Source organism: Sarcophilus harrisii, chromosome 3 (assembly GCF_902635505.1).
Source record: "Sarcophilus harrisii chromosome 3, mSarHar1.11, whole genome shotgun sequence".
Taxonomy (NCBI): Eukaryota; Metazoa; Chordata; class Mammalia; order Dasyuromorphia; family Dasyuridae; genus Sarcophilus; species Sarcophilus harrisii.
The window spans coordinates 28,304,686-28,316,766 of record NC_045428.1 but is presented as its reverse complement, the minus strand read 5'-3'; the positions used below and the strand labels follow the sequence as shown (position 1 = coordinate 28,316,766).

The window sequence follows — 12,081 nt, the reverse complement described above, 5'->3', positions numbered from 1 at the left end:
TTCTCTGATTTCCATACTCAAAGCAACACATTAATTTATCAGGTGAATAGTCTGACTTTGACGCTAATCCTTTTTTGAAATCCTTTTTTAGGCGTGAAAGCCAACTTGTGATGAATACCTTATTTCTTAGGCCATAAGGTGGCACTATTCCCAAACCGCTTCTGATCCAAATGCCAGCACAGAAGCAGGGACAGTCTGATAGCAAAGGGACAATCGTAACCGGCCTCCGCCCAGTTAAGCCACTCAGTCAGAAAGGTCTCCTGCTCCGAGTAGACTGAGATCGCTACTTTACCGGAAGCAAGTCCCTAATTCCTCCAAATTCTCACAACAATAATCCAACTTTTTAGCCACCAAGTTGCAAGTCACTGAATTCTAGCAGAAAATGGCAACAGTTTCCAATTCTTCCGTAGCACTTGCAGTCAATAGCTTTCTGGCAAATATCCATTGAAACACTTAAGGAGTAAACTGTTACTATGTAAACAAAAAGAAGGAACAAGCTACATTTGAACCTTTAAGGTTCCCTTCCACTTTCTGAAATCCTTGTGTAACCATTAAACATTACAGGGAGAGTTGGGTAAGTCCTAATTTACATTTTAGTAAGAGCTTTCATCTATATTATCTCATTCTAACAAAAATTCTAAAAATGGTTTTTCACGTGTCCTTCATGTGGACTTTGCTCTTATACTGTTCCCTATTTCACCCATAGGACACACGCCATCCCAATTACCCCCAATTTATGCTAATTATGAAATAGCAACAATTTTCTGGAAAAGGGAATACTTTCTGTAAGTGATATAACAGATAAAGTCCAATTCTAGTTAATGACACTTAACAAGAACATTAGTTGAAATATAGTTTATTGTAGCACTGTATTGAGTTACTCAGACAACTGATTTGAATCAATTTGCAAAAGAAAATCTCTTGAATCCACTGGCAAGGCTGTACTTCACACATAAAGAAGGTTTTAAGAAGGGAAATGAATACAGATTTTGCACTAGTTGTCTCCTGGAAGGGAGATGATTGTTGATAAAGAAAAAGCAAAGCTAAGATTAATTGTATGGACAACTTTTTTTTAATGAGATGTTAGAAAATGTTACAAAATAAGAAAATTGATCCTCATTTGATGTCTTTTGATTTGTTTAGGTTTTTTTTCCAAAAAACTTTACTAATCACTAAGCCAAAATAAATTCGTAAAAAATCAAAATTAGGAAATATCCCTTAATGTCAGTATTACAAAGTCTTTATTTAATATGCTTACATATAGCTCTTCTCTCATATAAGACAGACACAAACTTAATTTCAATCTAATAAAATAATTAGTACTCTATATTAATGGGATTTACCATATAATTTAAAAATGGCAATACCAAGATCTGTTCCTACTATGTTTGAGTGTAGTAAGTAAACTGTAATCAGTTGGGAGGTGGGAGGAGTGGAATAGGACAAAGGATATTAATTTACAGTAAGCAAGAGGGTGGGGGAAGAAATCCACACAAGCAGATTTCAGCAAATAATTTTTCACTGAAAGACTTAGAAGTACTTTTAGGAGTACTTCTCCTGATATTGAACAGGAAATTTACAAAAATTTGTAAGAAAATAATATTTTTTTTAAATCCCCAAAGTCTAAAATTCATACAATCATAAAAAAATTCATGGCCTTGGAAGCTCTGTCCCCTACACATTCCTTTTCACTTCATGCAACTCCTTGTATTTCTCATTCTAGTCAAAAATATTTAGAAACATCAACAATTTTTCCTAGTAAATAAAGACTAAAAAAAAAATAAGGGTGTCACTTTGCTTTTTCCTCATCAGGATTACTTCAGTTCCATTAAACAAGGAACATCCTATTCATTTTAAAGCTTTCGGGTTTGTGTTTTTAAATAAAATCTAGAGAACAAAGCTTCAGCTATATAAATCCAAATTAAAGTGCCAATTGAATTGGCTTACAAAAATAAATATAATTCTATCTATGTAATAGACATTAATACATGAAAGACACTGTTAAAACATGAGGACATAAAGGGTTTTTTTTTTTGGGGGGGGTGTACATAAGTACAGATCAGTCTGAGCTGAGTTGGGAGTTTAGAAGCACTATAATGTGTATCTATATACTGTTAGAAACAAAAAAATGCATTAGGCCAGTCAAGTACTTCCTTCCTAGGTCATCCTAAAATATCAATATATTTCAGGCTTATATATAGGTTAAAAGTGTAGAGGGCCAGAACTCTGAAAAGGTATATTTGAATCAAGACAGAAGGATGATTACAGTTAAGCACCTACTCAGTGTAAGATAATGGTTCTCTAAACATATACTTAATGTGATATGATAATGTAATAGTTGCACATGCTCAGCTGCTGTAGTGATGTAATCGTACTGAAGTATTTAAGGGCTGGGAGGACTGGGAACGAGCCTCTCCGCCACAGACACAGAGGACTCTCTCAGAATCCATAGGATTCTGACATAGGAGTCTCAGACAGAGACACAAGAGAAGACTCCAGACCCCATTTTTGACCAGTCTCATGGTGGTGCTCCTGCCTTCATTACTTCTCCACCTAAAGACCAAGGCCCATCTCTGGACATTACAAACAGATTAGGGAACTGGATGTACAATTTCACTAGTATAAGGAACTTCCAAATGAGGAAATCCCTTCCACAGATAGGTCAGCACTTTTCCTACAACTTGCAACATATCTCAGGGCGCTAAGAGATTTAAAGGAGTTAACCTTTAACAAAGTGGTAGGATGGGACTTTATTTTAAGTTTTCCTTGGCTTTAGACCAAATTTCTATACATGTTTATATACTGCTTAAAAACAAAGTATAACTAGGTAGACTGATTTACAATTAATGGGTCAAACACACTTGCTTTTTCAAATTGGTTTTTTCTCAGATTTTCTATTACAGTACCTTCTGCTTTGTGACAATTATTTAAATCAGAGGAGTATTTTAGTTGAAAAATACCAATATAAGCAAGAAAAAAGTCAGAGATGTAGGATAGACTCAGCTCTGAGCTCAGGGTCCAGGAACCAGACTGAGTTCAGATTCAACTCTGACACTGAATGACCCTAAGCAACTCCCGGATCTCTCAAGTTTCAAGTTCCTCTTCTGAAGGATCAAGCCACCAAGGGTTACTGTCAGGCTTAAATGAGGTCAGGTATTTAAAGGATCTGCAAAACTTCAAGTTACTTAAATGGCAAAGAGTTTTAGCCAGAATCCTTTGGGGTGTTCAATATCCAAATTTACTAACACAGAAGTCTATGTATATATACATTCAAACACATATAAACACATCACAGACTGAAGGTGAGTTTTAAACCTTAAGAAAACCAGTGGACATTTCCACGTTACTTCATTCCTTTAATTTGGGCTAAGTATATGCAAAGAAATGCATTGGTTCTCCCATTTTGAATCCTATCAGAATAAACACCACAAAGGCCAAGGCAGAATAGGTAGAATATCAGCAGAAGGGGCAAACTTTACCCTCTTTTGCTTATAAGTGCAACATTATTCATAGTAAAAGGAGCTATTATTATCATTATTATGTACATTTATAGTTTCATAAGTAAGATAACTTGGCTAAGAAGTCACATTTCAGTATGAAATTAAACAAAATTATATGTAAACATGAAAATTTGAAGGTGTGAGCTATCAATTTTACTAAAAAGGAAAAAAAATCTGAACCTACCCATACAGGGATATAGCAATGAACTCCAACTTCTGGAGTAGCTTGCTCTACAGAGGTAACAGGAAATGAGCATTTATCAAGCACCTACTATATGCCAGGTACTGTGCTAAGTAAGCATTGGGAGCTGAGCAAGAAATACACCTACCCAGGCATAAGCAAATTTTCTGTTTCATTCTATATCACCAGAACTAAGATAATTCTCATGTCTTTAAAGGGCATCATATTCACGGCAAGAAATTAAAATTCTATTCCTAGCTATGCTCCTTACTATAGTACATTTACCGTGACCTTCAAGTAGTAATTTAATCTGTGTTTCATTTTCTTTTTCTGCTGGAAAAAAAAAAAAAACACCCTAGAATGTATGAAAAATTAAGAACTAAATAGCTGCTGTTGTGACTAAAGATTTTTAAATGGTACATAATTCATGATTTTGCAATTTCAATAAATTTGCTCATCATAACAAAGTTCTAAAACACTCAAAAAAAGATTATATATGAAATAGAAAAGCTACTTCAGAGGGAAAATATTTAGTCTTCTTTAGTATTAAGGATGGACTAAAAAACTAATCTTATCAATACTGTTGTCACAAGGATTTTTTTTTCCTTTCCCATTGCTTGAACTAAAATTTTCCTTTTCTAAGTTTTTTGCTTATTTCTCCTATTTAGATTACCCTATACTATAATAAATATAGTCTTCTTTAAAAAAAAAAAAAAAAAAGTTACTATGAAATGTTACGATAATTCTGATACACAAATCCTTCAGACAAATCTTTTTTCTACTATCACATTCCAGAGACTATAAAATCTGAATAGTCCAATAGGGAAATGATGCCAAAAATCATTGGTGTGTCACTCAAAAATGCCAACTGGGGCAAACCACAAGATGTCTCTGTGGTTCACTTATTCTATTTGCAAAAGGAGCTAATGCTTAAAAGTAAATGATCATGAATCATACAAACAGCACAGTTCGCTTCCATTTATCCTCCCACAGCAATGATATTCTCTCATTTGACTACATTTGTAACCACTCTACAGTTTCTAAAGATGCATCAAATTACATTTCTAAGATCTACCCAATGCAATCTTAAAAGGATGTTTGATTTTGAAATAATCAATGCACTTCTAGAAAAATATGTATCCCACTTGCAATCAGAGCAATTGGGCACCTTTTCAAAAGCCAGAACAAAGACACTTACTTTGGACTGAGCTCTCTTTCCACTCCGGACACTAAACTTCTCCTTCATTTCTTCCAAAAGACTGTTGAGTTTCTTTTCTTCCGGCGTCCCTAAGTATTTTTGGTTTACATGAAGATAGCAAGGCCACTTGGCTGATTCAAAGCCCCAGTGGCAGGTCCTCTTGTCGGGTGATCTGTGTGAATGCATCACAAATGTCTGGGGTGCAAACATCCCACAGCACTCCAGACACTGTATACATGGTGCGTCGGGCTGAACGTAAAACTGGGGTGCAAATAAACCCTGGCATTTACCCAAACACTCATGTTCCACTTCAAAGGCCCTGCCAGTTTCTTGTAACTGGGCCAAGGAGTTTTTAGCAGGAAGCATGCTACCATTTTGAGGGCAGGTTCGTGGACGGAGCAAAGCATTGCACAGTCTCTGAGCATCAGTGAGTGTGATCAGCCCACAGGATGGGGCATTGAACGGAAGGATTCCCAAGACCTTCAGGATGTGAAGTTGTTCCGAGGTGCAGCGTGAACAATATATGTACAAGTCATCACACACGGTATTTATTTGCTGGAGTGAAAAATCCCGGAGGACAGAATTTAAGACTTGAGGCAAACAGAGTCTCTTTTCTCCTCCAACCTGGAAACAAGAAATAGATTCCCCCTCCAGGACAGTCTGAGTAAGTTCCGTGGAACTATCTGGAGGAATGAGCAATGGCCCAGGAAGAATCTGAGGGGATGGAAGAGGCAAGAATACAGTAGGCGACATGCTTTCTTGGGAATAGCGAGCTGAAAATGCTGCAGGTCCACCCAGAGAGCTCTGGCTACTTAAGTGGAACTGGGCCAGTGTGTGCTTTAAACTAGGATTTAAATGTAAAGGTTCAGACACTGAATGACAGCTTGATTTGGCCTTTTCCCCATCAGTCTCCATTGGAGTTTCCCCATAGTCATCCATATTCTCCTTCTTCACAGTTGGCACTTTGCCATTTATGTGCATTTCTGTCATCATTTTTTTCATTGGAGGGCTACCCTCATCCCGTAGCCCATTCCGTTTTTTATTGGAGCCCTGAACCAAAGGGAAGCTAGCTTGGAGAGTTTCCATGGCTGAACTGTTAAGCTTTAAATAGCGGAATATGAAATTTGCATCTTAGTTTGGTGGTTTGTTCTGGAAGAAAATAAGAAAATGCTTAAAGTAACTTTACTCTCAGTCACAACATTTCTTTTTAAAGAAAGCTCTGATTTACTTAAAAGATCTTACACCTTCACTTTAGTGCCTTCAATAAAATATGGCTGTCACTTTTATACCATCAAGTATAAAAAGCATTTAATATTTTTGCCTCAGATCCCAAGTACAGTAACACATTTTTAAATCTACATGAGCCTTGCTTCCTGTATCCTTTGGGTACATTTAAAAAAAATTGCCATTAATTATCTCAGTTTGAGATGTGCTAATTCAATGCAATTCTTCTAAAACCTATCAGAAATATTTGTATCTTATGCCAGTATGTATGGCCATATATAAGGAAATTGAACACATATCAAAATGATTTTTAACACAGTGAAGATAAATTTAAAATTCACCTAAAGACACTGGAAAAATGTATTCCTCCAAAAGACAGTGGAGATGAGCAGATAAATGAAAAGCAGTCTATAACCAGCTCCCGTAAAGATGACCACTATGTGGATCTCCACCCGGATTTCTCCAACCAAAAGAAACAGCACCTAAAGAAAAATCTGCCAGATTTGCTTTTTGAGCAATGCTCCTTTCATTCTCCTTTCAATTAATCTGTAAAAAAGAAAGGAGGGGGTGGAGACAAGGAAAAGCTATATTTGAATTTGTTCCAGGGACCAAAGGTTCCATTTGAAAGCAGTTTCTCAAGGTTGAAACAGGTTCATTTATAAAGGGTGATTTAAAAAAATAATAATTTATTTAAATCAGTTAATTTGATAGCCATTTTTAAAATTCCATTTAAGAATCCTCAATTTAAATATAAAGGCGGCTTGAAAAGTATCTACGGAGCAATCAGAGGCAGAGATACGTATGCAGGCAACAGAGGGGCTAACTCAAGATATACAGAATTATACAATGGCTTCACTAGAATCAACTCACCCAAAAGCTAGGGAGCCTCTTTTAACTGCCATTATAACCATAATAATTTACTTACTGCATTCCCTAATATCATTCTAAAGAATTAACTCCAAGTACTGAGAGGAAGAAGAAAAAAAAAAAGTGTTCAAATCAGCACTCACTCTCATGGGTAAATATTGATGGCCTAATCTAAATTGTATTGATTTTTTTTTTGCATTAATTGCCCGGGATAGTCGATTTATTTTATTTTATTTTTTTATGTAGCGTTATGAAATCGTTTTAAAAAAATATTCGATTAAGTGCAAAAGGTGAGAAAATGTGTCTGCAGACGGGGAACTATACACTTCAATCCTTTGACCCTCCAACCTTGAACAAGGCTAATCTGGGACAAAAAGCAGTTGCAGACACTGTTCGCAAAGAATGCAAATGGAGAAAGGGGAAAGGAAAAGGGGGTAGGGGAATGCTCCTTCCACTTCCTACTCATGAAAAAAAATCCTGAATAAATCGGGGGGGGGGGGGGGGGGGGGGGGGGGTGGAGAACAGGAAACGTGGCCGCCCAAAATTCGGGGCAGAAGTATTCTCTCCATCTCAACCGGGGAAGGGAGGAACAGAACCAGGAACCCGCTGCCTTCAAGCCCTCCGAGGAGAAGCCAACTCAAACAAACGAGCACCGGAGGAATCACCTGGAGAACGGGGGATTCCCCAAACCCTGAAAGTCCTTTACACCCACGCGGAATCAAGCACTCACTTCCCAACCCTAGAGAAGGGTGGGGAGCCAGGACCCTGGGGACGGGGCTGGAGGGAGTAGATGGGAGTCCTCCACGTCCTCTTCCTCCTCCTCCCCCAGCCGACTGGGACATCCCCAGCCCTCCCCCTGCCAGTCTGCCTCCGGGAACAAGTCTAGACTCAAACAGGGTGGAGGCCGGCGCGGGAGAGCAAGGGGACACTCGGGTGGAAATCCCCTGCCTTTCCTCGCCCACCCTCTCATCCTCACCCTCTCGGAGGCCCCTGAAACTAAGCAGCGCTCGCCGCTCGCGGGTCAAGACTCGGCCAGGGGCTGGGGGGCGGGTAGAGGCAGACACTAGTGAAAGTCCCTTTCGGCCGCGCCACCTCCTCCGGGAGGGTCCCCGAAGAGGACCGGTCCCCTAATCGCCCCCCCGGAACTGAGGCCGCAGAGGAGGGGAGTGAGGGGCCTCCCAATCTCCTGCTCCCCCTCCGGGAACCAGGCCCACCAGGGGGGGGCAGGGGCGGGGAGGCGGGTGGGGGCAGCCTGGGGGCATAAGGAGTGGGGGTGGGGGGAAGCAGACGGAGGAGGCGGTGGGGGAAGCAGACGGGAGATGGGGAGCGGCAGACGGAGGCGGGGGGGCCGGGGTGAAGACCCCGAGGGAGAAAGCAGAGGAGACAGACGGGGTGGAGGGCAGACGCCGGGAAAGGGCTGGACACGGGAAGGCAGACGCGGACAGGGGCAGGCAGACACGGACACGGGAAGCCAGACGGGGGAGGGGAGAGGAGGCAGACACCGATGGAAATCTCCTCCCTCCCCAACCCGGGGGTCTCCAGCCCCCTGCCTCGTCGCCCTCCCCCCAACCGAGCAGACGGCCGAGAAGACGCGGGTGGGTGCGGACACGAGCGGAAACCCCCTGCCCACCCCGCGGGGACGGTCGGCAAGTTCGGGAGGTCCGGGCTCGCTCTCCGCGCCCCGCCCGGACGGCTCGGCCGGCCGAGGCCAGGGCATCCCCGGCGGGCGCCGGGGTCAAGTGCAGCCGCGGCCCCCGGCCCCCCGCACCGCCCCCCCTCCCCAGCCGCTCCTCGGCCCCCGCGCCGGACCGGGCCGGGTCGTACCTGCGCTGCTGCCCCGGACTCCGCCGCCGCTCCGAGGCTCCCCTGGGCTCCGCCAGCCCGCCCTCAGCCCCCCCCCAGCCACAGCCAGCCTCAAGCGTCCCGGGCACAGACCGCCCATCCTGCGGAACACAGCCCCCAGGCCCCGCCGCCGCCGTCTCCGGCTGCCCGGGGGAGGGGCCGCGGGGGGGGAGGGGCGGGCCCCGTCGCCGTGCCCGCGCGCGCGCGCCCCCCGGCCCCGGCGTTCCATTGTCCCGCCCCCCCGCCTCCCCCGGCGCGCCCGACCCGCCCCGCGCTTCCCCCCTCCCCCCGCCCCGCCCGCAGGGGCCCACAAACCTCGCGGCCCCCTCTTCGCTGGCGGCCCCCGGCCTGTCTGCGGTGCGCCCTGAGCAGACAGGATGTTCCCTCCCGCCCCGCCCGGCCGGGCTGCGGGAGGGCCGGCCGCTTCCGGCCCCCCCCCCCGAGCCGCCCGGGCGCCCCCCGGGGAGGCGCGCCTCCGCGCCCCCCGACGCCCCGGGGAGGCGGCCCTCCCCGGGCCGGCGGGTCCCTCCTGGGGCTTCAGGGGCTCCCTGCCCCGGGGAGACGGCATCCCCCAGGGCCCCGGCGAGTCCCTCCTGGGGCTATCAGGGATCTTCTGTCCCGGGGAGACTGCCCCCCCCAGGAGCCCCGGTCAGCCCCTCCTGGGACTTCCGGGGCTCCTGCCCCGGGGCCGCATCTCCCCCCGGGACCCCGGCGGTCCCTCCTGGGGCTTCAGGGTCTTCGTCCCGGGGGACGCGCTCCCCCGGGGCCCCGGGGTCCCTCCGGGGCTTCGGGCTCCCCCCCGGGGAGCGGCCTCCCCAGGGCCCCGGTGCCCCTCCTGGGACTTCAGGGACTCCTGCCCCGGGGGAGGCAGCATCCCCCGGGGACCCCCGCGAAAGTCCCTCCTGGGGCTTCGGGATCTTCTGTCCCGGGGGAGCTGCCACCCCCCAGGGCCCCGGTGCCCCTCCGGGACATCAGGAGCTCCTGCCCCGGGGAGACTGCAGCACCTCCCCCCACCCCAGGAGCCCCGGCGAGTCCCTCCTGGGGCTATCAGGGAGCTCCTGCCCCGGGGAGACTGCAGCATCCCCCCGGGACCCGGCGAGTCCCTCTCGGGGCTTTCAGGAAGGGTCTTGCCCAGGGGGCGCGCCCTTCCTACTCCCACCAAGGGCCCCGGGGCCCCCCCCCGAGGGAAGGGGGGGCTTGTCCCTGGGGAAAGCACCTCCCCTCCCAGGGCCCACGAGCCCCCCGGGCTCTGGGCCCTGTCCCCAGGGAAACAGCAGCACCTCCCCATCCCCATCGGGCGCCCAGGGGAGGTCAGGGATGCCCCCGGGAAAGAGCTGCACCTCCCTTCCAGACTCCCCAGCGAGCCCTCCGTCGGGGAGAGGAGGGACACCCCAGCCCCAGGTCGAGGGCGGCGCGCCCCTGTAAATCCCCCACCCAGAGATACTAGGGACACCTTCCCCCCACTCATCCACCCCCTCCCGAAGCCCTTCCCAGTCCCTTACACAGGAGAGTCAGGAGCACCCCTCCTCCAGCCGAAAGCAGCATCTGATCCCCTTCCCCTGACGCCCCCCTACTCAAGAGGTCAGGGAGTCCCCCTCGCTCGGGCAGCATCTGCTCTCACCCCCCAACTCCTCCAGCTATTCCGAGTCCCCTCCGTGAGGAGGTCAGGGACACCCCTCCCCCAGCGGAGAACAGCATCTGCTCCCCGGCGCCCCCCCCCTCTTTCCAGGAACCCCCCCCCCCCGCCCTGTACTTCCTAGACCGCGGGGCCTCCAGCTCCGCACCAGCAGACAGGAGCCCCGCCCCGACCTTGCCTCCGGCTGCCCCGAACCCTCCCCCCACTCCCTGGGCCCCTGGACTCTCGTCCCGGAACAGGGCGCGCTCCGAGGCTCCTCGCCTGAACTGACCTCGGCCCGCGGGCAGCCGGGGAGCCGGTCGTCTGGAATAAAAAAAAAAAAAGTTGCAGCCCAAGCGCGCCCCAGCCGCCCTCCCTCCCTGGCCCCGGTCCGGGCCCCTCCCCTCGTGCGATTTAAAACACCCAGAGCATCAATAGCGAGGTTTTTTTTCTAGGTTCTTTTTTTTATTGGTTGACTTTCACGTGGGGAGGGGAGCCGAAGGAGTGGAGACTCACCACCCAAGAGCTGGAGGAATAAGAGAGAGGGAGAGGCGCCGCCGACGTGGGGCCGGTGTCTGAGCGGCTCTGGCGCTAACGGAGCCTGGGGAAGGGGAGTGAGAGGAGCGGGCTCTTTGTGTGACCTGGCATCCGCGGCGTCGGGTCCCGGGCCTGTCGGGGCCGGGCCGCCACCGTAGAAATGGCTCTGTGCCTCGGTTTCCTCGCGCTCTGGATAAACACTGTCCAATCGTAAATAATAATAATAATACCCAAACCCAGGATCGTAAAGCCATGATCCTATAACACGTCCTATCTCCCTCTGCGCGGGCCTGAAGCTCCTATGAGGCGCACGTTAGTCCATTCCCATCTAGATTTCAGCTGTCATTGTAGTTCTCCCCCCTCAAATTACCTTAGCTACCTAGCCAGCCATAACAGGTTTCATAGACTCTGGAGCTGTAGTCAGGTCCTTCTTTTATCTTCCTCTCCGGTCAATCAACGAGCATTAATTAAGCACTTACTCTGTGCCGGGAACTGTAAACACTAGGAATTCCCCCAAAAAGGCCAAAGACCACATCGGAATGGAAGCTCGGTAAGGTCGAGAACTCTGCTTCTATCTATCTGTAAGCCCAGATCTTAGCACAATGCCTGCCACTTAGTAAGCGTTTAATAATTGCTTGTTGACCGAATAAATCACTAGTCCTCATTTTGGAGAGCCTGGGTCCCAGAAAAGCAAAGTGATTTTTCCGTGGTTACACGGAGTAAGTTTGGATTCCTGCCCTGACCTAGTGCCTGAGGTGGACAGGTGAAGAGTATATAGATGTTTGTTGAAGAAAACGAAATTATTGTTGCTAAAAGGTCTCTTTGGACACAGAAAACTGTAGGTAGGAAAGAAGAACGAAGGTCATAAAAAGTGTTATTTGCTCTAGACCTGGAGTCAAGGAGACCTGAGTTCAAATTCCATCTCCAACATTTGCTAGTTGTAAGATCCTGGACAAGTCTCACCAAACCTCTCCTGGCTTCAGTTTCCTTCTCTGGAAGAAGGGTTGTTGTGTGAGGAGCAAATAAGATATAATTGTGAAACAGCAGGTAAATATTAGCTGTTAAATAACTAGGTGGGCCAGTGAATAAAGTGCCAGGCAGTTCAGATGGGATACTA

General features: G+C 47.7%; 3 protein-coding genes across 6 annotated transcripts in view; 2 read left to right on the top strand and 1 right to left on the bottom strand.

Annotated features, from left to right (window-relative positions):
- Window positions 1–10,739, bottom strand: part of SKIL (SKI like proto-oncogene) — a 33,422-nt gene extending 22,683 nt beyond the window's left edge. The window contains exons 1-3 of one of the 4 annotated variants that reach the window (XM_031957648.1): window positions 10,720–10,739; window positions 6,445–6,649; window positions 4,880–6,028 (exon numbers count right to left, since the gene is read on the bottom strand). In XM_031957648.1, the coding sequence (XP_031813508.1) occupies window positions 4,880–5,965 (1,086 nt within the window). In that variant the 5' untranslated portion in view covers window positions 5,966–6,028; window positions 6,445–6,649; window positions 10,720–10,739. Of the gene's footprint in view, window positions 1–4,879; window positions 6,029–6,444; window positions 6,650–8,794; window positions 8,857–10,314; window positions 10,428–10,719 lie in introns of those variants that run through there. The other 3 variants (XM_031957647.1, XM_031957646.1, XM_031957649.1) reach the window with 3 other exon arrangements.
- LOC116422514 (translation initiation factor IF-2-like) lies at window positions 8,290–9,180 on the top strand. The gene has a single exon (XM_031961120.1). The coding sequence runs from the start codon at window positions 8,290–8,292 to the stop codon at window positions 9,178–9,180; it is 891 nt and encodes a 296-aa protein (XP_031816980.1).
- Window positions 9,190–10,718, top strand: LOC116422513 (basic proline-rich protein-like). The gene is made up of 2 exons (XM_031961119.1): window positions 9,190–10,393; window positions 10,573–10,718. Exons 1-2 carry the CDS (start codon window positions 9,190–9,192, stop codon window positions 10,716–10,718), a joined length of 1,350 nt encoding a protein of 449 aa, XP_031816979.1.
- Window positions 10,740–12,081: the final 1,342 nt, after the last annotated feature.

Coding starts and splice junctions, on each gene's coding strand:
- LOC116422514 (XM_031961120.1), top strand. CDS start 8,290: ATGGGGAGCGGCAGACGGAGGCGGGGGGGCCGGGGTGAAGACCCCGAG.
- LOC116422513 (XM_031961119.1), top strand. CDS start 9,190: ATGTTCCCTCCCGCCCCGCCCGGCCGGGCTGCGGGAGGGCCGGCCGCT. Junction 10,394..10,572: donor GACGCCCCCCTACTCAAGAG/GTCAGGGAGTCC, acceptor TGTACTTCCTAG/ACCGCGGGGCCTCCAGCTCC.